This window comes from Puma concolor, chromosome E1, assembly GCF_028749965.1.
Source record: "Puma concolor isolate L17-30 chromosome E1, mPumCon1.1.hap2, whole genome shotgun sequence".
Classification (NCBI taxonomy): domain Eukaryota; kingdom Metazoa; phylum Chordata; class Mammalia; order Carnivora; family Felidae; genus Puma; species Puma concolor.
In genome coordinates, this window is record NC_141680.1 from 32,261,469 (window position 1) to 32,289,225 (window position 27,757).

Below are 27,757 nucleotides of genomic sequence, written 5' to 3' on the forward strand. Positions count from 1 at the left end.
GCAGCAATCATGCCACCAGACAAAGCCCAACGTCAAAGATAACCTGAAGACAAATGTAGCCAAATTCTAATGTCAGTCTTATCAACCCTAACCTGAGTCCATCCTACACCTGGCCTTGCATGTAAGTGCACCTAAAATTCTTTTTTATGCTCAAGTTCATTACTCAGGTTGGATGTGTCTTGCAAACAAACGAGGCCCAACTGGTTCATTCTCACAAAAGGAGCAAGGTACGAAGAAAACTACAAACAGGACAAATTTATGTCACGTTGTATTTATTGGTATTCAATCTGTTTTCTTCCCAGAGAGAAAACATATAGTCTGAGGTATCACATTTTAATAAATCCTTTGCTTCTGGCTTTACATCCTAAATGTCTATGACCCCTAATCAGGGTTCAGTGCCATCACACACAGTGGTTACAATTTTTCCCTGAGATCATTAAGGCTATGCCTTGAGCCACAGAATATCTTGCTCTACCAAAATTCAGGAGAAAACAGGAAACTGGACGTCTTTTAGCGGTAGAAGAGGCAGACATCTTAGGTAGAATTCCTGAGAAAAAAGTTGTAGAGTCATCCAATCCACTAATTAATATTTCCCTGGTTGTGAACTCTTATCCCTTCAGAATCTCCAAACATTCTAGAAGGGAAATTCATTTTATTGCCTATAAAGACACTTTGTCACAGCTGTGCGCACAGTATTTTGACTTTTGCAAACTGCCAGAGAGCCATCATGATGCCTCAGTTTCTGATAAAATGCAGAGCTAGTGAGGTATGGTCAGCCTCTCTCCAGTGGCTTGTGGGAAGGAGAATCCCAGACATAGATGATAAGAAAACATGGCTATCACATTAAGTGTGTAATCAGGCCTGCCATGTGTTTCAACATGGTTTGAAATCAAAACAGCTCAGGATCTTCTACAAGTACAAATGGTGGAAAGACTTACTGGATCATCACCTCAGACCCCAGCCAAATCAACACACCAAAGCATCAGGCAAATGGACATCAGCACGTGTCTTCCAGTCTGATGCACCAAGAGTCCAGTCTGAAGGGGATGGCATCCCAGCAGCCCCTCCTGGGTTGCAAGAAGTCACATTCTGGGAAGGAGCCAGCTTGCCAGGATTGGTTGCCCTTGCATTTGTTGTTCCTCCACCCACCCATCCCCCTAAGATGGCACAATGGAATGATTGTGTCCCCTATTGAGGACTTCCCTTTTTAAAAATAAACAAGCAAAAGTTTCCCTAATCTGACCCACATTCATTAGTGGAAGAAGGCAGCCAGTCCCGGGGTGGGGAGAGTGGGAAAGGAAGCCAGGCATCAGGCAAACACACTTGGGGACGATGTGTGGGACAGTGTGCAGGCCTCCGAAGATAGAATAGTGAAAGAAAAGCTGAGCATCAGTGGGCTTGTGGCACTTGCAGAGACATCGTTCCATGGACACACCATTCGTTCCCTTTCTTAGGTTTTCTTGAGGTAATTCTGACAGGCTTTTGCCATGTCCTTCAAGAAGTTAGGGACGCCATTCTGCAAAGGAAAGAACACTTGTCACTTCTGTGTCTTCACAGACATTACTCCTGATTCTTTGGGATGTGGCAAAGGTAAACAAAGATGCCTTGAGAATAATAAATATGACAGTAGGTCCCCTGTCCAATTTCAACAGAACGTCACTACAGATAATGACAGAAGACCCAAGGCACAGGCGAGACTAGACAACAGGGGACACTGTTGTATGCCTTGGCTTTCACTAGTAAAAAGCTAAGATGTTTCTGACACACCATTTTTTGGAGAGAAAAAACATAGGAAATGGGATTGGGTTGGGTTGTGGGATTCTTCCACAGAAATCAGAGAAAGGACTTCTTTTACAGAATTAGAAAATGGTGAGGCTGTGGGGGCAAAGGGTTAGGCTATTTTATTATTTAGTCAGTGCCGAACTTCGTACAAGATTTTCCCCAGACACTGCTTTATTTACTACTACTCTACAGGGTCGGTAGTATCCATCTCCATTTTTAAAAGGGAAGAAATTGATGGCTTCCCTAGATTACACAGACAGAAGCAGGACCAGGATTCAAAATCACATGTATTTGACTCAAAGCCTGTGCGCTTTTCACTCTCCAGGGAATGTGCTGAGCCCTCCCACCAGGAAGTAGGGTCTCCAAAGCAGGCTGAATGATTCTCATCAAGCCAGGTCCCTAGGCAGTCTGCAGTGATCCAGTACCACAGCAGTTCCCTCTCCTTACAGGGAAACAAAACACAACACAACATCAGTAACAAAACTGGGGGCTTCCAGGCTTGGACACATCTGGTTGTCTCTGGAGCCAGGTTAGCCTTCCAGACTCCTCCATAAGGAGGGCAGGGTCTAAAGGCCCCATTTTCTCTATAATGAGCAGGCTATTGTCAGGAGGATCCAGACAGTGATCCCAGCAGGGTGTTGCCGGCAGGGAGGGTCTGACATTCCAGCTAAGGATTCTTTGTCTTTTGTCCCAGCCTCCACATCCTGGGTGTTGGCAACCTCAGTCCTAACTGTAGTCACTCAACCAAGCTGCTTCATAAAAGAGCCTCATTAGGCCTGAGATAGGATGTCTCTTCAGCCTGACAGCCCCTTGGACTAAGTCAACATTTGTCAAAGACACTTCCCCCTCCTGCCTCCTGGGATCTCACCTTGGCGACCCAGTTAATGAGCCAGGACGGAATCTGGCCACCAGGGTTATCGAAGTAATACATGAAAACTAGAGGAGAAAGAAAAGACAATTCAGGAGGAGGAAAAATGTTACAAAGACAAAAACAAACCCTGCCAACCTTCCCCTTTTAGATTCAGAAAGAAGGGAGGGAGCACAGGATTCAGGAGGACTTCTCTTCCCTGTCTCCCAGAATATTTATATGTAAACATTTTTAAATCACAGTCACAGGCACATTTTGCTGCTACTCATTAAACACCTGGCAATGTTCTATACACCTGGATATAGTATCTCATTTAATTACTTCTCTCTTTATTACCTTCATGGTACAATTGGGTCGGTAAGAACAAACCCGAGCTTATAAATGATAACATGGAGGCTCAGAGAAGTTAGGTGGTATGTCCAAGGTGACATCTGAAAAGCGTCAGAACTAAGCTTCAGATTTTGCCTCACATGCAAGGCCACACTTGTTCCAGTACTGTAGGCGGCTGCGTATGCCTACTTTGCTCACAGCTTTTCTCCACGTGGGCTGGAACTCCAGAGAGGCAAGTCCTGAGTCTCTGGGTTTCTGCTGGGCAGGAGCTGCGTCCTCAGAGACAGTGCTGCCAGCCTTCTTGCCCACGCTCAGGCCCAATGTATGTATCCCGAGGACCAATCTAAAGTGAGAGTTTCTAAACCTTCTGGCTCTAATTTCATCCGGACAGTGCAAGAGTCAGTAAAGAATGGGCTGAGTCAGATCTAAATGTCCCCCACGCACTCAAGTTTCTGGGGGAGAATGGAGTCTCTCTCCAGGTGTTGTCTTCTACACGTGCCCATCCTCTGAACTCGGGGAATAAGCACCATGAATTTTACGTGCCTCACAATCAGCATGGCCTTGATACAGGTGGCCCTGGTCAGTGCACCAACATGCACCCCGGCCTTACCTTTGCTTCCCTTCTTGCCATCACTCTCGATTGCGAGGCTCTGCTTGTACTGATTTACCCGGATCACACCAGGCCTCTCGGCAAACTGCGGCACAGAAGTGCTCTGGGCCAGGACCACATGGATCTTCCGCCCTTCCACGTCCAGCTCTTGCCGCTGCCGGATGTAGATGTACTGTAGTGCCAGTCAAGGCATGATATCAATGCCAGCCTTACAGATGGGCAGAAGGAAACCCCACAAGCCAGAGGCAAAGGGAGAGGACTCTGTTCCTCTCACCTGGCATTTGTTCCCTTATACTGTTACTTCACTTCTTGCCCTGTCTCTCTACCTGCACTGTAAGATGGTGTCCCATACTGTCTGATGTTCTCATCTGACAGCATGCCTTACCTACCTGTGAACGAGTCCTTGATGCTTTTAATTATATAGAGAAACCCCTCCTCCTTTCTCTAAGAAGGCACTGTGAGGTATCAGAGGTTTGATCACTCATCAGTGGTGTGATTCTGCATTAGTTACTCCCTGTTTCTGAGGCTAAGTTTCCCTCTGTAGGGAAAGGGGGTTACACTGCTCAGCAGGCATGCTTGGTGGGGGCACTGGAGAAACCAGGGCAGAACAGGCACCCCATAAACTTTGTCCTTCCCTCCTCCAAAGCTCTAGTTGCTGACTTCTATGCACAGAGGATGGCCAAGCAATGTTACTTACACCTGCTGGTCATAGGAAGAAACCTAAGCACCTGAATGTTTAGTAGGTAGATGTCCTCTCTGGGTCAACATTGATTCACCAAAAATAACAAAGCCATTTCATCTCAATAAACACTTGTAGAACACTCACTATGTCTATGGCACTATTCTAGAGAAGATAATTTAATCCTAAGAAGCAGTGAGAGTTACCATTTATTCAGACATTACTATGTGCTTTACATGTAGCACCAGTTTTGATCCTGAAATGGTCCCTGTGAGTTCGGTGTAAGTATCCCCATCCTACTGATGATAAAACTGAGGCTCAGAAAAGTAAAGAAACTTGCCAAAGACCCATAGCTCAACTGGAACCTGAATGCAAGCCCAGATCTGGCCCCCAAACGTAGTTAGACTTTCATAGCTAGACAGGCCTCAATAGAATTTTAGGTTTTGCACTAGAAGGAATTCAAAGACTAAACAATTAAAAAAAAAAAATCACCCTAAGTGTAACACAATTATACTTACTATAACAGCAACAACCATAGCCCCATGCCACCTCAGAGTCTCTGCGGCACCCACAGTGGTCCCAGCCCTCACTCAGCCTGCAGGATGGGATGTTGCCCCCGCTCTCTGTGGACTGACGAGTAAAGTTCTTAAATGTCTTGGGGGAGAAATGAATTTGCTTTGGCTCTGGCTTTCCTCCCCCAGGCCTCTTTCCTCACAGCCAAGATTGTCCTACTCTCTCCCAAAACTTGCTCAGCTCATGTGACAGATATCACCTGACACTCCATTGAGGAAAAATCAGCTGATCTATTAAGACTTGGCAAAGGTCTTCAAAGGGTTGGGAGGTTGCTGGGCCTTCCATAGAGCCTATGAAGAGAGAACCACCAGGTCACTGAGGTCCAGAGAAGCGAAGGGACTTTTCCAAAATCACACAACAAATCAGGGAATAAGCTCACATTCAGTCTGGGATCTCTGGCTCAAAATGAATGTTCTTTTCCACTGCGCTATTCTCTGTTCTCAAAAATTTAACCCTTAGTGGAGAGACATATGTGCATATGAGAAACTCACTGTGGGACTGTGGGGCCTGGAAAGCCAATTAAATAGAACTTCAAGTAGCCCCAAGTGTCCACTCCTAAGACCTACCCAGCAGTGTCACAGTGAGGTCAGAGAGATGGACTCATGCCCTGGTCAAGGTCACCATCTCTGGAAAGAGCTGCACCTGGGACCAGAACCTGCCTCTGCCACCCACTAGTTGTGTAAACCACAGCAAAGTTCTGACTTCTCTTTGCATCAGTTCCCTTGACTACAACATGAGGATGATGGAACTCACTTTGCACAGTTGTTGGTAGGATCAGAGGTAACCACATAAAACCTAAGAAGTAATCCACGATCTGTTGAAATATGTACCATGTGTGTACCAACTACCTAGCAGTATGCGGGCAAGACATAAACCCTTAAGGGGCGCCTGGGTGGCTCAGTCGGCTAAGCGTCCGACCTCAGCTCAGGTCACGATCTCGCAGTTCGTGGGTTCGAGCCCCGCGTCGGGCTCTGTGCTGACAGCTCAGAGCCTGGAGCCTGTTTCGGATTCTGTGTCTCTCTCTCTGACCCTCCCCCATTCATGCTCTATCTCTCTCTGTCTCAAAAATAAACAAACATTAAAAAAAAAAAAAAAAAAAAAAGAAATAAACCCCTAAGGATTTTATAATCTGGTTGGAGCCAAGGTAAACACATACACTTAGACGCAAACACACACACACACACACACACACACACACACACACACACAATTTCTATAAAACACACCCGCATGCTCCTTCTCTTTCTTGTGAATAATTATTTAAGAACATACAAACTTGTATAATGTCAGAGCTAGAAATTCAGTGGCTCTCCAAACTTTTTTTAATCCGCAAGACCCTTTGCTGAAAGGATCTTCTATGGAAATTCAGTGTGTAAAACACTTGACTGCTGTGATTGAAGAGGACAGTGAAGGAGTGGAAACCTCACCCCTCAGTCATCCTGCCCCCACCCTGCCTGTCCTTGAAATTCCATCCCCCATAGGAGGCTTGTCCTGAGAGGGCCTCCTAGAACCTTGTACTGTTAGCTAAAACTCCCCACGTTCCATTCAACTGCTTTAATGATAAATGAGGAAACTGGGGAAGAAACATATCCCCAGTACCCAGAGCCAGCAGTCAAGGAGGGATCGCTGTGGGGTCACTCAAACTGGAGAGGAGATGGGGAGGGCTGGAAAAGTGAGGGTGTGAGTTGCAGTCCCCACTCTGTATGTATGCCTCTGTCACTTTACCTCCCTGGGTGCTCACTTCCACCTCTAGATTGAGGGAATTTGTAAACACTAGAAGAACTTCTCTCCAGGTCCCCATTTCTGGAGCCAACAAATTCAAGCCTTAGAAAACTTTTCAGGAAAGTCTAAGCTGCCCTCCAGTGACCACAATCATAGACGCTCCACATGGTCAGGCCCAGAAATCACACTCTGAGGTCTCCAAAAGCCACACAAGAAGCAACAGCTTCAGCAGATGTTTCTGCAAGAATCAAAGGACAACGCTGTCCACATTGCCATGGGCATGACACCACTGGGCAATAGCCAAGGGGCACAGAAACACTTAGGAAGTCAAGTAGTGATGTGCCTTGAGAAAGGATACGTCTCGGTTGGACATGGGAAAAGGGTACTTCACTTCCCAGTAGACCACGGTTTCTCCATTGCATTCCTTTTCATAGAGTTCTAAGGAGAACAAAAGAAGTTAATGTATCTGGAAGCTTTCTGGGCTTCATTTAACAAGAAGCCTAGGTATGATGATCTCTGAGGGTAATGATAAACCACTAACTCATAAGGCACAGAATTCTAGGAGAAATAAGATTCATTAATGCTAAAAGCTTGTTGCCCAAGAGCAGAGTCTAGTAGACATTAAAACACAGTAAAAATAAAATAACAAAACGTGTCCATTGTATAGCACATGCAAGATTCTCAAATACAATGCAATGGAACAAAATCAGGCACCCAAAAATAAACGTTCAGGTTTTAAAATCAGGGCAACCAGCAGATGTCACTAGAGTACCAGTAGTTTTGCTTTTGATTTCTCTCTAGATTTCTTGACCTATTACAGCTAGCCCTGAACTGAGTCACCCAGTCTAGTGCGTTCAACTGGGAAATGAAGGTTCTAGCCAGGGCAGTGTCCTTCCTAAACAGCTAGGAAGTGGCATAGCTGTGGCTAACCCTAAGTGTCTTGCTTCTCTCCCCTGTTTCTTTACACACTACCATGACTGCAATGACCAGATTCCCTTAATATTTCATCGTTCTATAGTGTGCAAATAGCAGCTAACTTGGCTGGAGAGAGCAAAAGAATTCAATGGCATGTACACCCTCTGACCTCAAGCTGTGCAGTATGCCTTCATACTAAGCATTTATTTAAAGAAGGAGGCAAGCCAAGGCTGCTGAAGTAACCATGACAGACCCTTAAGGAGATGCTGATGGGGGAAAAGTATTCTTTAATTCAGCTTTGGTAGGAAAATCTATTAGAAGACCATGGATTAAAGAGCTTGCCCATTGGTGCCACAAGAGACTAAAGACAGCCCTTGAGAGGAAGGGAAGAAGTAGACATCTGTGACCTTTGCATACTCAGCATCACCTCCCCCTTCTTGAACCAGTGATCTCCATTCTCCTTCACCCTTCCCCTCCTTGACTATGCGGTTTAAGCAGGGCTGACTCAGCATTAATTTCAGGGCTGGGAAAATGAGCAAGATGTGGCCACAGTGATTCATTCAGGGATGGTGCATCTGGCCAGGGTCTTACCTTGTGGTTTAGTAAAGGCCCTCAGGTAGCTCACAGAATATCTAGAAGGACCAGAGCTGGGCTTAGAACCTCAGGATTGTTCCAGAGAAGCCAAACTACTGCTGCTACCGGACTAGACACCATAGTGTGAATGGCTGATGCCAAGTACCAAACATCAGAGGCTCTGCAACTGTTTCTCCCAGTGTCAGACACCTTAGCCCTGACCATCACCAGAAAATTGATTTTGCATGCTGCAGTTCTCTCTCACATTGAAGCTGCATGTGTGTCTTACTGGCAACATCTATATTACACCCCTGAGGAGACTGGGACAGAGAACATCTGGCTTCTCCCTTGAATGGACAAGTATCACAGTTCTTCCTAGATAGAAAGGGTACTGGAAAACACTAGGAGACCACAACCATGACAAACATCCACAGGAGGCCATGAGAGCAAATTCTGGGGCTCTGGCTGCCGTGAGCAGGAAAGTGGAATGCTCCTTCCTGTTCCTGTGGGGTTATTATTTATATGGTTAGACTATAAGCCTGGATCTTCTGGTGGCCATCTTTGCCATGACATAAGAATCTGCCTAAGAATTAGGTCAACTCAGAAGAAAACTGAGTCGAGATGGAGAAGTTATTTAAGCATTAGATGCAGCTGTCCTAGAAGTCAGATACCCCTGGACTTTTCAATGCCATGAAACCAATAAACTCTTTTCCATTTCTTACACTGGCATTTGTTAACTTTTTGTTGCTTGCAGCCAAAAGTCCTGACTATAGCAAAGGTCTTTCAGAGTTTACATGCACCTTGGCTAGTTCTGCAGTTCTCTTCCACTGTGACTGATTTGGCAGAGGCCACTCCCACCTTTAAGTGACAGGAGGAACCCCTATTTAATGCCTTTCACAGGTGGCATTCTCCTTCAGGGCATCACCCTTCCCCTCCTCCTTGACTTTCAGGGCAAAATCTAAGAACTGGAGCCTTGGAGCTCTGGACCTTCCTCCTGCCTTAGCTCTACATTCTGCTACCCCAATAACATAATAAAACCAAACTGCTCACAGTTTTTGAACATACCATGCTGTTTCATGCCTTCCTCCCTTTATTCATGCTGTTCCCTGGGCCTCAGATGGCCTCAAGTCCCCCATCCCCTCACCTTCTCACCCTCTCACCTATATGCATTCTTCTTGTTGATAAAACTTTGATTCAACTTCCAAAACAAAGCTTGGACACCACCTCCTCCAAGAAGCTGCCTATGACTACCAAGATATGTGAGATGATGTTGAACTTACAGTGAGAACAAAGGAGGCCCCAGAGCAAACTGGAGAGTAGCAGCTAAGGGAATGCAAGGAATCACAAAGGAATCACAAAGGAATCACGTTTCAGCCCAACACTTAAGACTTTCATGCCAAAATTAAAAATAAAACATAGTAGAAATTGAACCTGTTGCTTTCTACTAGCTGGAATAAGTAACAATAGATTCTACTTTCTAGATTTTTTTTTCTTCATAATAGATGCTATTCACCTTTAACATATTGGTCCCACTGTTTTCTGTAGTCTAAGTCCATGTAGACATCTGCGAGTAAAGCCGGAGGGCAGTCGTCCAGAACACCAAAGACTTTATACTCATAAAGTCCCGTCTGCTGTAAAAACAGAACAGGCAAAACAATCTATTGATTTCCAAATAGACAGCCGGATGACACAGCATATGAAAAGCAGATGTTCATACAACACCAATTATTGAGTACCTCCTCTGTGGTCTTGGTAATACAATAATGAAAAAGCAGATGAGGCCCCTGCTCTAGTGGATCATACATTTATTGTAGACATTGGTGGTGGTGGTGGCGGTGGCTATAAATGCTATCTAGGTAATTTGAATAGTATATAAGGAAAGTTATGTCATCAGTGGTGCCTGTTTTGGGGGCAAGGGGTGTCCTACGTAATCAAGTAATCAGGAAAGACCTCTATGAGGGATAACCTTTATCAGAACATCTTATTCTAAATATTAGATGGAACCAGCCATGGGAAGATAAGGAAAACCCATTCCTGGTATAGGGAAGACCTTCACATTTATGAACCTTCATGCTCAAAAAACAGGAAGTCATAAGATCCAGAGAACTGTGGATTGGGAAGGTGGTAGGAGCTGAGGTCAGAGAGACAGTGGTGTCCAGACTCCACAGGGCTTTGTAAACCAGGGTGATGGGATAGATTTTGTTCTAATTACTAAGGAAAACCAATGAGTGACTTTAAACAGAGGAACACTAAATAAAAAGATGATCCTTGATGCTTGGTAGAAAATAGATCATAAGGGAGCAAGGAGATGGTTTGAAGACCAGTGCAATGGTCCAGATAAGAGATGATGGTGATTTAAACAAGGAGGTGACAACAGTGATTGAGAGAAGTCAGTGATTTAGAGTTATATTTAGAAGTAATGTTAGCAAGAAGTGCTGACAGATTGCCTGTGGAGAAGAGAAAGTAAAGAATTACTTAGAACCTCTGCTTGAACAACTAGGTAAATGAGAGATCCATGCTCTAAGATAGAGAACACTTGGGAAGAGGTGATATGTGAGCTATGGGGATATCAAGAATTCTACTTTTGAGTCTAAGATGCTTATTAAACATCCAAGTGGGAGTGTCATATAGGCAGCTAATGCTCAGGGGACAGGTTACTATTTTAGATATCCATGGGGCATAATGAAACCTAACACATTGTTTTTATCAATGCCAAGAAAGAATTTGTCAACAACTTCCTTTTTATGTAAAGAACTTGTGTATAAAACATCAGCTTCAAATCACATTAGTCCTCTTTATTAAAAAAAAAGATAGAGACCATTTCTAGATTCCAAAGGATGAGAGTCCCTCTCCCCCCCTCCCCCCACCTGTGGCCTTTTTTTTCCTTCATGCGAGACCATATCCTCCTCGGTGAGGGTTCTGGGGCTAGAGTTGGCCATGTTATGCATTTCACTTTCCCTACAATGGCAACTAACAATTCCTGACCCTCCCCTTGCCTAAAGGCTTTACTGTTAAGATTAAACCAAAGGCTTTTAGATTAACTTCCATGCAAAAGCAAACAAATAAAACAAAAATGATGCTTTTAGAATGACACGTTCTTCCATGTGCTAAAGCAATGTTATTGGCTCAATGTTATTGACTAATCGAACATGTGAATTCAAGAGGTAAACATGGTGAAGCTTTGTAGAGATCTTGAGGCTACAAGGGCTTCCTGGCTCAGGGGGCATAACCCAGGGCAAAACATATCCTAGTTTAAGAATCTCATCTATCTGTTAAATTAACTGGTAAGAAATGGAAGATGCAATTGAAATGGAATTCATAAAGTTCTTCCAGCTCTAAAAGTATGTGACTTTATACCAAAGGTTTCCAACCAGCAAATGACAAACTAGCAGATCTAAACACCTCACATGCTGTGAGCACAGCACGCGAGGTATTTAGATCTGCTAGTTTGTATACCCCAAAAGAAAGACAAACATCAGGAGAAACACCTCCTCCTCCCTCCTGTGCCCTCCCCTCACACAGATGGGAAGACAGTGAGGGTTTATACATACTCATACATTTATTAATCATCTCTGGAAGAGAGACAGTTCCCTGTTCAGGAGTGCTGGGGCCCCATTTTCTGTACATACTGAGCAAAAGGGATAATTATGCATTGAGATAATGATCTCAGCTTACATGAGTTAACTTTGGTTATCTGGATACTTTAAGACAAACTGTTTCCTTACACTGGTTCCCTTCCCCTTCTGAATTTAGTTACTGTCCTTAGTGACCTCAGTCCTATACATATCACAGAAAAGAAAAACAGAAAGCCCTCTTAGAAAGAGAAAAATAAAACGATGTGATTTACGTGAATACAGAAGAACGAACTATTGTTACAACTTCCTTTAAACACTCCCTTCGTGGCAGAACTGAGACATGCCAGGACTCCAGAGGAACAAAATGCTTGGTAACACTTCCCTTGTCTATCAATAAAATGTTCTTTTCAAGTAACAAACAGCCCACCAAAATTCTTGGATCAATGCACCTTTTCACCTATTATTTCTTTCTGACAAGGATCTCTGCAAACATACACATGATTTTACTTTCCTTTAAAAAATAAAGTGAATTTTTTATAACTGTATAAATAATATTCATTATAGGAAAATTGGAAAATGCAAAAAACTGAATAAGGAAAATATAAATGACATGTAACCCCATAATCCACAAAGATCTATTGGTAATATTTGACATATTTCTTTTAAGTACATAAATACTTCTATATGTTACAATATCGGAATAATATGGTTTAAACAACTTGTATTCTCTATGGAGAGATCAGACCTAATTTAGTTATTCTCATCCAGTCCTTCATTTCTAATATTTTTACAAATATAAATATTGCTGGAATAATTATTATTTCAGATGGACCAACTTGGTCCATAATTCTAATTTTTTTCATTAGGAAAGCTTCCTTAGAGATAGATTTTAGTAAAGGTTCTATATGCTTTTTTTTTATAAGTTTAAGGTTCTTCATGCTTTTTATAAGGCTTTAAGAATTTATACCAATGTATAGTCTTGCCAATAGCACAGGAACATCTCATCAGGATTGGGTACCATTGTTTGTGCAAATAGTTTGATAGGAAAGGGAATAAAGCTTGGCTTGATTTGGGCAAAGTTTTTATTACTGATGTGTAAGATCTCCTTAAAATTAGAAATATAAACTTTCTGCATTATGTGTAAGATTCAGTAGATGATTCAATAAATGATTCCAAATAAGTTTACTCAAGAGATTCTTGGCTTTCCTGAAGCTCCTCCAGAAAATCATTTGTAAGAATGTCTCCATTTATTTATCACGCTGTAAAACTTGGTGTATATTTTTCTAATTCTCCATGTATGAATAAAATTGAAAAAAAATTATTCGGTGGTAGGGAATCAGTAAATACCTTGTGTAGAATACAGTGACCAGAAGAAACAGAAGATTTACCGTAGCACAGAGTGCCTTCTTTCTTGCTAAGAGAACCTCTGTGGCAATGTACACAACTAATGACTTTGCCGGTCTCCTACACTGGTTTGACTATGGCTATTTGGAGCTACAGCAGCTATTTTGTAATGAAGAGGTACCAAACATGAGGAGGAAGACTAAAAAGACTCCTTGTTTTACTGGCATCATTGATCAGCTAAACCAGTGCCATCAACTACTGACCCCTGCTCTACTTGTTAAATGAGAAAAATAAACCCCTCTTTGAGTCACTGTTTGTACAGTTTCCTGTTACTTGCAGCTAAAAGCAATCTTAATTGATAAAAATGATCCTTTCCAACAATGAATTTTACAGGAGTCCTGTGATTTGGGGGAACAGTGAAGGTTAAGAAACTCCCCTCTCCTTTGTGTTCCAGAAAAGAGCTTGTTGCAAAGAACCATCATTCCCCATAGGACTTAGATAAGACTCCCAGATGCTGCCCTTGTTTACCTGTGACAAGGCCAGACACAGACGCTCTGAATTCCCTTGCATTGCCTCATAAATGATTAGCTGAACTGCTTGTCCCCACTGATCCAATCAGAACAAAATGCTTGTGAACCAGACTGGTTAAGTTTCTCTCATTCTTCCCCTAAATGTTGGCCCACCCTCAGGCTGAGCCAGCATACAGCCCCTCCTGAGAACAGATTAGCCTCAGGGCAAAATATTCTCTGATCTACTATCCAGGCATGCCACCTTTTATCTCACTTCCTCACACTGGTTTCTCACCTTGTTTACTCATCTCTATAAAAGAAAAACTCTTTTTGCCTCATTCTTGAGACATTCACAGATCTTATGGTCAAAGCGTTCTCCCTATTACAATAATCTCTCTCCCCACTTTGCAATAATCCTTTTGGATAAAAGTCTCTCCTTGTGAGTCCAGGTTTGTTTTTACTTGGCATTATTACTCTAAAGTAGAAAAGCAGATGGCCAGAATAGTGCTAATAAGACTTAGATGCATTTACAAGGAAAAACTATTATGTATAAATCCATTAAAACGGTACAGAAGTACATAAGCATTGCTACAATGCATTGTCAAGGAAGAGAGGGAAGAGATCATGGCCAGTGTTAATCAACATTAAGTATATTTAATTTTGCACATCTGAAACTCCACACACTGTTATAGAAAGTGCCACCTACTTCCACTAGGTCAGAAAAAAGTATAATTACAAAAAATTAACATAAATTTTATTATAAAATTACAAACTTGCTAGGACCTGCTGTATCCTTGGCCCTGGGAAGAAATCGGGCATACACATATTCTTGGCTTTTGAGCTTAGAACATACTTCCCCCTGGTGATGTCAGTAGTCATGCAATAGCCATGCATTCTGTATTTGAAGTTTTCTGGTCACTTTGACCTGCTATAAATTATTTTACTAATACTAGTAATTGTTCAGTTTTCAGTTTTATATTCATTACCTCATGTAATCTTTAACAGAGCTCTGTGATAGAGATGGGGATGTTAGTGTTATCTCCATCTTTATGTGAAGAAATTATCTCAGACAGGCTAAATTACTTGCTTGAGTCCCACAGCTAGTACTTGGGACAGCCAGAAAGAAGGTGACATGGGCCCTTCTACTTCCTTCAGTGTCTCCTGTTTAGCCCTACTGTCTGCACATTTCCTTCAAACCATTGCTCCAAACCACAATCTAATGATTAAGATAAAGAAGACCCATCACATAGCATCTTAGAGCCAGAAGGGGCCTTAGACCTTTACGTAAAAGAGATCAGTGACTTGCCAAGGGTCCCACTGATGAAGCTGTTGGTTGCAAAGCCTGGACGGGAACCTGTTCCTTCTGGTCCCCAAGCCAGTGCTCTTGCTCCTTCCCTGGACCACCCAGAATGGACTGCCCACTGAGATGCTCCCCTGAGGCCTTAAGCCTGGTGTGTTTGTCTAACAGGCCTCCAAGCAGCCAGAGGAATATTTTTTAGATGCCTCTTCTGTAGAGATTCAGATCCAGAGCAGGAGAAAGGCAGGAATGGGAAAGGATGAATAATAGAACTTTCAACGGACTAGTGCTTTGCTATCTTTACGTGTATTATTCCAGAGTCATCTCAAAAACCAGAAAATACCCCATGGTGGTTACCGCATGGGCTCAGAGTCACAACCCAGTAGGGTCAAAGCTCTTCTACCCACTAGCCTTGCTTTCCTCAGCTGCAAAGTGGGTCTAATGAATTTGTACTTAAGGGGATGATTATGAGGATTGTGAGCTAATCCATCTAAAATTCTTACCATTGTGCCTCACACATAAGTACTTAGCAGATATTAGATGTCATTGTCATTCATAAGGTGGGTACAATGATCCCCTTTTCCATATTAAATAATTGAGGATTCAGAACTGTAACATAATGCACATTTTTTAGAGAAACTAACATCTATGGAGTATGAAGCCAGGCACTGTGCTTGGTGATTAATACATAAAATAATCCCGTGAGGTAAGCATATTATTATCTCCACTTTATAAATGAAGAAATGGTGGAGGTGTGGGGACAGGGTTTGGCGATTTGCTACTGATCTCACTAATCAGTAATTTTTAAAATACTCTGTTATTCTGGGGCACTTGTCTAAACATCAGATTGTTATATTTCTTAGTGCTGATTCAAATGCATAAAAGAACTGGACATTTTATTTTCAACTGCACTTATAAGGTTAACATATTTTGAGAAACACTACTGCCAACAGCACACTTATTTGTCCTGAGCAGGGTAAATTCTGTAAGAGCTCATGTGTTTACATATGAGAAATGCCAAAATGTCACAATGTTTGCATTTGACATTTGCAGCTCCCTCAGAGGACTAATCTGTTAGACCTCCTTTACCTCTCCCCCACCTGATCCAGAAAGGTGTCACCCCATCTCTGTAAATTATGATGTTCAAAAAAAAAAAAAAAAAAAAAAGGGGCGCCTGGGTGGCGCAGTCGGTTAAGCGTCCTACTTCAGCCAGGTCACGATCTCGCGGTCCGTGGGTTCGAGCCCCGCGTCAGGCTCTGGGCTGATGGCTCAGAGCCTGGAGCCTGTTTCCAATTCTGTGTCTCCCTCTCTGTCTGCCCCTCCCCCGTTCATGCTCTGTCTCTCTCTGTCCCAAAAATAAATAAACGTTGAAAAAAAAAAATTTAAAAAAAAAAAAAATTATGATGTTCATCTGCATTGACCTCACTGACTGTGAACAGTCTTGATAAATCACATTTGTCTAATCCTGAAAATGCACCTCTGAGTGTGTGCTGAATTTTCTTAACCTCTCAAAGAAGAGCTCATTCCCATCCCTCAGGAGGGGACAAGATCTCAACTTTGACTGTGGAAGCTGACCAACTCCAGCCACTCTGTGGCAAGTAAACAGGCTCTGAAGTTACGAAAAGTAAGCATTTTTCACCAAAGAGCATCAATTCTAATGACAGGAATCAAGCTACAGCTGCCACTTGGAAGGGTGTATCAAGATAAAAAAAAAAGGCAGTTGTGGGGCGCCTGGGTGGCTCAGTCAGTTAAGCGTCTGACTTCGGCTCAGGTCATGATCTCACAGTTTGTGCGTTCAAGCCCCGCATTGGGCTCTGCGCTGACAGCTCAGAGCCTGGATCCTGCTTCAGATTCTGTGTCTCCTACTTTCTCTGCTCCTCCCCCACTCATGCTCTGTCTCTCTCTCCCCTTGAAAAACAAATAAAAACATTTAAAAAAAAAAAAAGGCAGTTGCGTAAATCTGGTTTAATATTTTAGATCTCTCTACGAAAACATGGCAGGTTTAATCCCTAAGGATTGCACATCACTAGGTAAGATAATAATGATGGCTAACATTCACTGAGTGCTTACTGAATACCGGACACTGGACTGATATCGGATTATCTCACTTAATCCACACAATGGTAATATGAAGTGTGGCTCATTGGGAAACCCATTTTTCAGACAAGGAAACTGAGGCTAAAGGAGTTCGGAGAAATTTCTGGAAAAGGCAAGTCTACAGAGACAGGAAGCAGATTGGTGGCTGTCTGGACTGGGAATGATAACAACCACAAGAAGTGTCTTTTGGGGATATCACAAATGTTCTAAAATTAGACTGTGATGAAGGCTGCATAACTCCATAAATTTACAAAAATTCATTGAACTGTACACTTAAACTGAGTAAATTTTATGGTATACAAATGATACCTCATTAGAGCTGTAAAAAAAAAAAAAAAAAGTCTGTGAAACTCACCTAAAGTCACTCAAATAATGACCATAGAACCTGGCCTTGCAGCCAGTGATCGGACAGCTGAGGTCATGGTCTGTGATACTGCCTCTGGATTGTCACTGACCTCTCCAAACATACCATTGGATAAATAAGAAAGCTGTTGAAGTGCATATAGTTATAGCGAGGATGACCGTATTATTTATCATTCCAACCAGCATACTTTTGAGAGTGAAAGGGATGTGGTAAAAATATCACCAGGACAACAGGTATAAACCAGGCCTCTGGGGAGTATATTGGGTAGGACGTATACACTTAGCTATGGCTCACAACAAAAACCATTTAATTTACTGTGTGTTTCAAAATGTATCTTCTCATTGGATCCCCATACAAATTTGGCAGAACAGGAATTATTTTCACTTTACAGATGAGGAAACTGAGAACCCAGCTAGAGTCTCAGGCTCATAAATCCTAAAATGACAGAGCAATCAGGCGTCAGAAACATATTTTAGCCAGGTGATGCCAAATCTGTCCTGTTGGTTATTTTTGAACCGTCCACAAGCTAAGGATTGTTTCTGCATTTCTAGGTGGTTATATAAGCACCTACATAATATCTTCCATTTTGCCTCTTGGCCCACAAAGCCTCCAATATTTACTCACTGGCCCTTTAGAGGAAAAGTCTGGTGATCCCTGCTCGAGACCATTGCTACCACCACTTCCAAAACATACAACTCCGGAAAACTCTGAACTGCCAATGAGTCGTACTGCAATTACACATGTCAGAGAGGAAACTTTGTGTCGTAGTCATATTTAGGTTTTATTTTGAATCACATGGGTGTTTACTGTGCAGGCTCAGACCACCCTTCAAAGTAAATCTGCCCATCTTGAGCACGCCATGCGGGACAAATACAAATACAAAAAAAAAAAAAAAACTTAAATATACCCTATTTTTTTTTAATTAACTTATTTTTAATTTACATCCAAGTTAGTTAGCAAAATATATCCTATTTAAATTCAGAAAAGAAAAAGAAAATCTTGACCTATAGAGGAACATAGACGCAGGTTACACCAGACATCTTGTCAGAAACCATCCATGTAAAACGAGAGTGGAATAAAATATATAGTGTATTAAAAGAGAAAATCCACCAACCTAGAATGCTATATCCAGTGAAACTGTCCTTCAAAAGTGAAGGAGAGGGGCTCCTGAGTGGCTCAGTCAGTTAAGCGACATACTCTTGGTTTCAGCTCAGGTCATGATCTCTTGGTTCGTGAGATTGAGCCCCATGTTGGGCTCTGTGCTGACAATGCTCTGATTCTCTCTCTCCCTCTGTCTCTGCCCCTCCCCTGCTCACCCTTGTTCTCTCTCAAAATAAATAAGTGAAGGAGAAATAAAAAGTTTTTCAAACAAATAAAAACTGCAGGAATTCAGCAGCAGCAGACCTACTCTGGAAGAAATGTTAAAAGATGTTCCAAGAGAGAAAAAAAAAAAAACGATAAAGGTCAGAAACTGAGATCTATATAACATATAAAGTGTTTGTTTTATTGTCTTAAAGCTTCTTGAAGGTATGAACTTTTGTCTTATTCATCAGGTATCACCGGGATTTAGCATATGCCAGGCACACAATAGGTCCTAAAGACTGCTTGAACGAGCACATGAACAAATATTTTGGAGTTTTCATTCACCCAAAGGTAGCTATGGAGAAGTATCTATCCTAAACTAAATGGCAAAATAAGGTGGTTAAGTCTATCTCTAAGTTTTTCTGGGTCTTTTTTTTTTTTTTAATTTTTTAGTGTTTATTTACTTTTGACAGAGAGGGAGAGAGAGAGAGCTGGGAAGGGACAGAGAGAGAGACAAGATCCGAAGCAGGCTGTGCAGTGAGAGCGGAGAGCCCAATGTGGGGCTCAAACTCACAAACTGTGAGATGATAACCTGAGCCAAAGCCAGACACTTAACCGATTGAGCCACCCAGGCACCCCATCTAAGCTTTTCTGGGTCGTAAAAACACATTAAAGGGGCACCTCTTGATTTTACCTCAGGTCATTATCCCAGGGTCATGAGATCAAGCCCAGCATGGGTCTCTGCACTGAGTATGCAGCCTGCTTAGGATTCTGTCTCTGTCTCCCGCTATGCCTCTCTCCCTGGCTCATTCATATTTTCTCTCTCTCTCTCTCTCTCTCTCTCTCTCTCTCTCTCTCTCTCTCTCTCTCCCTCTCTCCCCCACTAAAACACGAAACACATTAAAAGTCCCAGACTAAAATTCAAAGGTTCGTATTTGCATGGATGCTCCCTTTCTTACATGAATACATTCATTTACATAATTTCCCTGATGGATAAAATAGCCTCACAAAAGTATGTCCAGGGACTGTGAGCTTGTGAAGTAACAGACTATTCCCACTGAAGGGCCCCCTAGAATTCTCCTTCCACCCATAGGTGGTGACTCTGATGTCAACAGCAGGTTGGAAGACCCAGCAAGAACCATATTGCACTTGACACTGCTCCAATTCAGCCCCTGCTTCAATTGGTATGGTATTGTGTCCAAGGATCCAGAATGTCCAAATCTTTGCTGACAAGTCACTTCTGCTCTCAGAGTCCCGAAGGCCCAATGAAAATCAGAGTTTTGCTTTATTAATAGTCACCTCCTGTGATCCCCATGGAGGAATTTGGTGAAAGACAGGGTGAGGGTATGAAGCCTGGCTTATAGCAAGACAGGAGTGGGAGGTCCTACTCAGCCCTCTCCTCTCAGTCCCCTTAACTTAAACCTTGGGACCAGCATTCTCACACAGTCTCACACCACATGCTCATCAGGAGAGAGAGGTGAGGAGGGGAAGACCTGAGGCTCTGATATATCCATCCACCTGCTTGCTCAGAAATATGGAAAAAGGGAAAGAGAGAGAGACAGAGAGAGAGAGAGAGAGAGCATGAGCAAGAGAGCACAAGAGCTGGCCTCAGTCTGTGGCAGGTAGAAGAATGCCACACATGGGTGCTCCTCATTCAGACATGGTGGCCCTGCCCACTAGTAAAATGTGGCTCCATAAGTGTCCCAGGTCCAATAATCATTAGGTCACTCATGCCGGTAGCTACTCCTCCCTTAGCAGAGAGGTAAAAGGGTGAGAGAAGGGGGCAGAACAGTCCTGTAATCTGGAAGTGAAGACACTCCTGACGATTATGATCTCATCTGTGGGGTGCTAGTGGAAACTTCTCAGCCATTGAAGTAAACCTGTTCTTGTGGGAGTTTTAAATCTGTGCTTCTCACCTAAAGGCCAAACTTTCCCTTAGCCCAGCCTGGCTAAACACCATTTTCCTAGGAATGCCAGGCTTTTTGTATTTTAGTAGGTACACAGCATAGAAAAGAACAGTCCCTGGAAAAGAGCCGTCAGCTCCTGAGCAAACTTCTTGATTAGAAGGCCCATTAAAGGACAAAGGCACACTGCAGGCAGTCCCTTCTCACAGCGCCAGACATTCAGATTTAAAAACGTTAAGAAGTCAAGCCATTAACCCCATCAGCTCAGACCACTACTTACTTGGTCTAAATTGAGGGTGCAAAGCTCTGCCTGCTGATTTCACACTCTCTGTAGGCATGTCACAGTGTCAACTGGCATGGTGATGTGGCCCAGAGCTCCAAGGAGACCTGACTGCAGATCACTGGGAACGCTTTTGTAAGTGACCTGTGGCCCTTCTCTACCAGGGAGACTTCTTGGCACAGCTCAGAAGTCAACATTCACTCCCCCAGGTGGCCACTAACTTAAAAATCAGGAGAGTGAGTCTTCAAATGGTGTTGCTTTTGTCTTAAGATATTCTTTCTCCCTCTTACCTTTCAGTTTCCACTGCTTCTCTAGGACTCTCCACCCCCCAGCACCATTCTAGATGGTTCCCATACATTGGTGGTACTCAGGGTATAGTCCCTGGACTGGTAGCTTCAGCATCACTTGGCAACTGGTTAGAAATAAAACACAAAAAGAAGAAAAAAAAGAAATACCATTGTGCCATATACCATTTCATTTGATGACTGTTGAGAGGTCAGTAATTCTGAAAGGTAAATATTATCCTTGTTTTGAAAATGAGGAAGCTGGGATTTCAAAATGAAAAGATAACTGAATAACATCACCCAGCTAGTAAGTGGGGCCTGGCCCCTGGCTACTCTCCAACCATAGATTCACCCCAGTCCTGTATCCTTTTGGCTCTTCCTGGAAAACAAGGCAAGCTTAGCCTGACTCAGGAACTTAGCACTCAGTGTTCCCCCTACTACAGTGATTTAAAACCCAGCAAGTTCATTTGAATCTCCTGGGAAGTTTTAACATTGAAAAGAAAAACAACAACAAACCAGCTTATTATGAAGCATTTCAAACATACACAAAAGTAGAGACAACAGAATGATCAACCCCTGTAACGAAAGGGGAGTTTTTCAAAGGACTTCCTAGGCCACACCCCAGATCAATTAATTCCAGGATTCTAGAGTAGGGCTTGGTCATGTCTTAATAGCTCCCAGGGTGATCCTAATGTGCTTGCGCTTTGAAAAACACTCTCTGGTACATTTCTCCTCCAGATATTTGCATGATGCAATCTCTCGCTTCATTTCTGTCCCCACTCAAATGTTACCTCGGCAGAAGGGTTCTCCAGATTCCCTCATCTAAAACACATCACATCATCCCTGGCCACCACTGTGATACCATCTCTCTACCCCTTTACCCCACTTTACTGTCTTCATAGCATTTTTCACCTAATGTATCATTACATGATACGGGTTTATTCTCATCAGTGAATGTCATTCATTGTTCAAGAACTCATTCATTGGAACAGTGGCACATCTTCCCATTCATTGTTTATCCCCAGTGCCTGTGAGGGCAATAGCACATGGGAGGCACTTTGATGAATCTTCTCTGAATGAAAAAAAAATGAATGACAGTGGGCAGAATGGAGATTTTAACCTAGGATTGTCTGCCGCTAAAACCCATGTTCTTCCCATGATACCATGTGGCAGTTCGGGGCTAGTTTTGCTTATCCTCCAGAAAGAGAAAGTAATTCTTGCCTTGAAGCAAGCTGTATATTTGGTGCTAAGCTTATCAAAGTAGGCTGGTTCATGTCTAGTTACTAGTAATTAGGTCCTGTGTGGCTCACTTAACAACTGGGTATTATTTCCATCTGTAAAATAGGAAAATAGGCCTGTCCCTACCTATCTTCCAGATTTGTTTACAGGGATAAAGGCAACTTACACGTGACAGCATTTTGTAAATTAAATCACTATGTAATGGTAAGTTATTGACATTACAACCTGGGGAGGAAAAAAGAGAAGAGAGGAAGGAAACAAAAGGCAAAGGAAGTAGAAAAAAGAAGTGAATGAAAAAGATGATGGCATTGAACAGAATGGTTTCAAAGAAACTTTCAAAGTCAAAAACCTGTGATTTAATAGAAAAAGAGAAAATGAAAAAGTATCAAAATACTGTATATCAAAAGTGACCATCTATGGGGCGCCTGGGTGGCTCAGTCAATTAAGCTTCCAACTTCGACTCAGGGCATGATCTCGCGGTTCGTGAGGTCAAGCCCCGCGTCGGGCTCTGTGCTGACAGCTACTCAGAGCCTGGAGCCTGTCTTCAGATTCTGTGTCTCCCTCTCTCTCTGTCCCTCCCCTGCTTGTGCACTCTCGCTCTCTCTCTCTCTCTCTCTCTCAAAAATAAATAAAAAACATAAACAGAAAAAGCTACAACCTTTTTTTAAATTTAATATAATTTAGTTTTTACACCAGATAACTAAAATGCCCCTACACTTCAGTCTTTTCAAAACATGCAATAATAGATCATCGTCACAGTTCATGGTGGATTAACATAAATGTCTATACATGATCCAGATACATAGTAGGTTGTTCCCAAGGGAACAGTCAACCTGGTGGAATGGATAAAAGCCACTGCAAAATCTGTTTACACTGAGAAGGGTGGCTGCCCGATTCTTCCTATCATAAAAATTCCTAGTGTTACCTGCTTTTCCCTACCCCACCCCATGAGGCCACTAATATGCTTTATATGCAAGTCATGTTGGACTGGCTTTATCATGATGGAGATATTCATCTATTAAATATGCTTTTTAGCCAAATCATGGTAAATACTTTGATAGAGGAGGTCCCCTTTGCATGGGTACTATGTGTAACCTTACTGCTGCAAAATTCGAGCAATCCAAGAAGACTTACCAGATTACCTATCTCAGTATCCCTTATATGGGTCTTAAAGATGCCAAGAAAAATTAGACTAACAAGAAAATGGGGAAAGAGAGGGGAGAATCAGAGCACTCATCTCAATAGAGTGGAAATCTTTAGATGGTTATTAAGAAACAGGATGAATGAAGCAAATGTTGATGGGGTTGAGGCAAAAGTAGCACTACCTAAAGGTAGATGGACCAGTCGTACCCCCTGTTGGCCCTTCAACATTAAAGGGCTCCAAACAAGTCCACTCTGTTTACCCCAGTTGTTGGAATTTAAAAAGCCAGAAAGCAAAGACTGAAATACCTAACCTCACCTGGATTCACCTGCAGCAATAGTCAAGTAGATTAATCAAGATGAAGACTAACAGAAGGACCAAGGTCTTCTGGTCTGAGCCCCCAGTTGGGGACCTGAGGACCCAAGGCCATATACACTCATGTGTGTAAAATGGTTTGGGTTGGTGGAAGAAAAGACACATAATGGTAACATGCAGGGTGGATTAAACACCACTGGCCCACAAGACAGAAAAGGGCTTTGGGGCAGATAGGTGCAGGTCTATGCAGAATGTGGGACAAGTGAATTCACTTTTGATAAGGTATGGTATTCGGATGGAAAGATTTACTAACTGGAAATTAGAGGGAATTCTCTTCCGGGAAGAAGGCAAAACATGGAGTCAAACTGGAAAGAAAATGAGGCTTTAGCAAAGTGGGCCAGGCAGCAAATAATGCTGGAAAATGCTAGAACCCAGGAAGGGTTCTAGGAAAGGGCTTATACCCTAACTCAGTAGGGCCTCCTGACATTTGTTAATACAGATGGAGAACAAAGTGGCCATGGAGCAATGGCCCTCTGTCCTAGCTGCTGAGGCTCAGGGCACACCTACTGGAATCCCATGCCCTTTAAACTTAAAGAAGTTACCTGGGAACACCTGTAATTTACATCAGTGTACCATGACTGCCCTTTTCCCTCAACAGGTTGAAATAAGACATACGGTATTGTTAGTAGGGATAGGAACTATTCTGAATACCACTCATGTCCTCCCCACAGGAGGGAGGCAGGCCCTGCGATGTAACAATACACAATGGAAACAAGACACAATAGAAAGCCAGGCACTGTCTCAGCTTACAAGCACAAAAGCAAGAAAGCACTGGCTCACTGGAGTAAAGGGTAGAGTGCTCTGGGCTGGCTGGAGGACAAGGGGTGTGCAGATGAGTCATGGGAGATAAAGCTGGAAATGTAAGTTGGGACCAAACTAGTTCACTCATCTCAATAGAGTGGAAATCTTTAGATGGTATTAACAAACAGGAAGTATGAGGGGCGTCTGAGTGGCTCAGTCTGTTGATCGTCGGCTCAGGTCATGATTACACAATCCTGAATTCGAGCCCCTAGTCAAGCTCTGTGCTAACAGCCCAGAGCCTAGAGCCTGTTTAGGATTCTGTGTCTCCTTCTCTCTCTGCCCCTCCCCACTCAGTCTCTCTCTTTCTCTCTCTCTCTCTCTCTCTCTCTCTCTCTCTCTCTCTGTCTCAAAAATAAACAAACATTGGGGCACCTGCGTGGCTCAGTCAGTTAAGTGGATGACTTTGACTCAGGTCATGATCTTGCAGTCAGTGAGTTCAAGTCCCGTGTCAGGCTCTGTACTGACAGCTCAGAGCCTAGAGCCTGGAGCCTGTTTCAGATTCTGTGTCTCCCTCTCTCTCTCTCTGACCTTCCCCCATTCATGCTCCGTCTCTCTCTGTCTCAAAAATGAATAAATGTAAAAAAAAAAAAAAATTAAAAAAAATAATAATAATAAAATAAATAAACATTAAAAAATAAAAAGAAACAGGATAAAATAAAAAGCCTTAATGCAATTCAATACAGTCAACAACTTGACAGGATAACTTATAATTTTTGACTTTACAAACGCACAAGAGCAATATGCATTCAGTAGAAACAGTACTTTGAATTTTGAATTGTTATCTTTCCCTGGGCTAGTGATACGTGATATAGTACCTTCTGATGCTGGGCAGGGGCAGTGAACCACTACACTTACAACTATTCTGCACCCCATACAATCATCCTGTTTTCACTTTCAGTACACTCTTCAAAAAATTACATGATATTCAACACTTTAGTATAAAATAGGCCTTGTGTTAGATGATTTTGCCCAACAATAGGCTAATGACAGCATTCTGAGCACAGTTAAGATCAGCTAGGCTAACTGTGATGCTCAGTAGGTGAGGTGTATTAAATGCATTTTCAGCTTATGATATTTTCAGCTTATGATGGGTTTATCAGGATGTAAACCCATCATAAGTTGAGAAAGATCTGTACAGTCTACCCAGAAGCATTTGACTTCTCTCAGAGAGGCAATGCAGGAGCCTGCTCATGGCACAGGTCTGGAAGTAGACAGGTGAGTTCTGATCCCAGTTCAGACCTTGAGCAATCACCTTAACCTTTGCACACATTCATTTCCATATAGGTAAAAAGGTGATAATTACAGTGCCTTACATTAAGACTGACATGAGGATTCAGTAAGTCAATACCTGTGAAGCACTTAAACAGTGCGTGGAACATAAGACAGCATGCAGTCTGTGAGCTATTATAATAGTATTAATTCTGGAATCAACAGTGCCACTGAAAGGGGAGTGGTAAGACCACAGCCTCTCCTTCAGGTGCCTGATCAGGCTGTAATGTGTAGGATGGAAGGGATCAGAGAGGAAGGAGGAAGGCCAGAAGTCTTCTGCAACTCTAGGTGAAAGGTACCATCCAAAGTGCCAACCACAAAGGAATGAAAAGGGAAAGGAAGGGGGCCAGATATCAGGCTTGTCTGAGCAGCTGAATTGACAAAACTTGGCAAATGCCTGGATATGGCTGGTAAGGAAAATGGAATGGTCAGAAGAATAAAAGATTTTGTCTGAAAACATGTCCACTTTGGCACCAAGGCACCTAATGAAATTACACTCAGAAATTAATTCCACCTGCGCTGGACTGTGAGCTTCTTGTTCATTTTGTCACACCCCGTGGCCCTGCTACACACACGTTCAGAGTGCCTCCCTACTCTATACTACTCTGGTTCTCTGCCAGTAAACCTTGATTTCACTTCACTTGCCTAAAAGTGATTTATTATCCCATGTGCCTTCAGCTACTATCACTCACTGTAACTGATGAAAGGTCTCAGGTACAACGCAATCGTTCCACCTGGAAAAGCTACCTGATTCCAAAGGCCTCCGGGAGTGCCTGGAGAATTGCTTAATAACCAACTCTATTCCTCCTACCCTTTAAGTTAATCTTCTCCCTAAAGCTTCAGACTAAATTCTTAAGTGCCCCTTACAAGAAAGGGGCAGCTGCGAAATGAAATGACTAAAATGACTGAGATGATATTAGCTCCCTTCTCAGCCACACTGCTCTGCACACACACTATCACCCTGCACATCCAGTCAGTTTCTGAAAAGTCTGGTCTCCTTTCCACCTGTATGCAAACCCTAAGGTTCCCTCCACCCCACCAACATACACACATCAGTAGCACCCACCCGGGAGGAGGATCCACGTCCCTTGCAGCCAAGTGCATGGGGCTCAGACTCTGCAGTCCTGCATTTTAACCCTATCATTAGCTTCCAACAAACCACTACCGCCCTGGGCCTCAGACTTAGGCTGAATTCGGATGACCTCCCAACTGCAGGGGCAAAGTCAGTTGCCAGCACTGCCCCTGCGCTCGCTCCTCCCTGCTCCGCGTGACCAACTCCGGCCCTGACTTCCTAGGCCGCTGCCCCGCGCTTCCCCTGGGGAGGTTGGCCCTGACAAGCGACTGCCTGGGATCCTCCAGCTGGCCGGCCGCTACCTGGTCCAGCAGCCCGTAGATGCTGAAGCCCAGGGTCTCCACCAGCAGCTCCCAGTTGGCCCCTGCCGGCGCACGCTGCTGGATCTCCGCGCAGGCCTCCCGGAACTGCTCCTCGGAGAAGCCGCCGGCCGCACCACACTCCATCTTTTGGCAGCCCCAGCTTCTCCGCCTCCCGGGCGAAGCCGCGGACCCGCCGGGTGTGCGCTCTGGGGCGGGCCGAGAGGGTGGTCCAGCGTGATTGGCAGGGACCAGAGGCGCGATAGGGCGCTGGAGGAATTTATGGGGAGGGAGGAGCCTAGGGGGCGTGGCCACGGAGGGGCGGGCTTAGGGAGGTGGGCGGGGCTGGGCCTGAGATCTTGAAGATGGAAGAGAAGTAAAGCCAGAGAAGCACTGGACTTGATCTCGGGCAAGATGCAGGGGCTAGGGGAGTGAGGAGGCTTGTAGACGGAAGGGAAAAGGAAGAAACTAACGCCATCTCAGAAACCGCTCCTTAGCCCATCTCATCCTCCTCCCCACCCCGTACCTCCTAAAACCTGCTTGGGTGTCCCTC

At 43.4% G+C, this 27,757-nt stretch overlaps 1 protein-coding gene across 3 annotated transcripts; it reads right to left on the reverse strand.

Moving 5' to 3' along the window:
* Nucleotides 1-255: 255 nt before the first annotated feature.
* Nucleotides 256-27,488, reverse strand: PCTP (phosphatidylcholine transfer protein). Of its 3 annotated transcripts, XM_086686909.1 has the most exons (7): nucleotides 27,208-27,346; nucleotides 21,015-21,136; nucleotides 9,566-9,683; nucleotides 6,923-7,002; nucleotides 3,591-3,762; nucleotides 2,651-2,718; nucleotides 256-1,516 (listed from the first exon to the last, which is right to left on the reverse strand). In XM_086686909.1, exons 3-7 carry the CDS (start codon nucleotides 9,606-9,608, stop codon nucleotides 1,451-1,453), a joined length of 429 nt encoding a protein of 142 aa, XP_086543035.1. In that variant the 5' UTR covers nucleotides 9,609-9,683; nucleotides 21,015-21,136; nucleotides 27,208-27,346; the 3' UTR covers nucleotides 256-1,450. The 3 variants fall into 3 exon arrangements, with proteins under 3 accessions (XP_086543035.1, XP_086543034.1, XP_025771668.1); XM_086686908.1 differs by lacking the exon at nucleotides 21,015-21,136 and having other exon boundaries at nucleotides 9,566-9,680; nucleotides 27,208-27,488; XM_025915883.2 differs by lacking the exon at nucleotides 21,015-21,136 and having other exon boundaries at nucleotides 27,208-27,483.
* Nucleotides 27,489-27,757: the final 269 nt, after the last annotated feature.

What these genes read in the sequence shown, in the direction of transcription:
- PCTP (XM_025915883.2), bottom strand. Translation starts at nt 27,351, where the DNA reads ATGGAGTGTGGTGCGGCCGGCGGCTTCTCCGAGGAGCAGTTCCGGGAG. An exon ending in GTGGGACCAATATGTTAAAG is followed by an intron (nt 7,003 to 9,565) that starts GTGAATAGCATC and finishes TGTTCTCCTTAG; the next exon opens with AACTCTATGAAAAGGAATGC. An exon ending in TGGCAAGAAGGGAAGCAAAG is followed by an intron (nt 2,719 to 3,590) that starts GTAAGGCCGGGG and finishes TTTCTCCTCTAG; the next exon opens with TTTTCATGTATTACTTCGAT.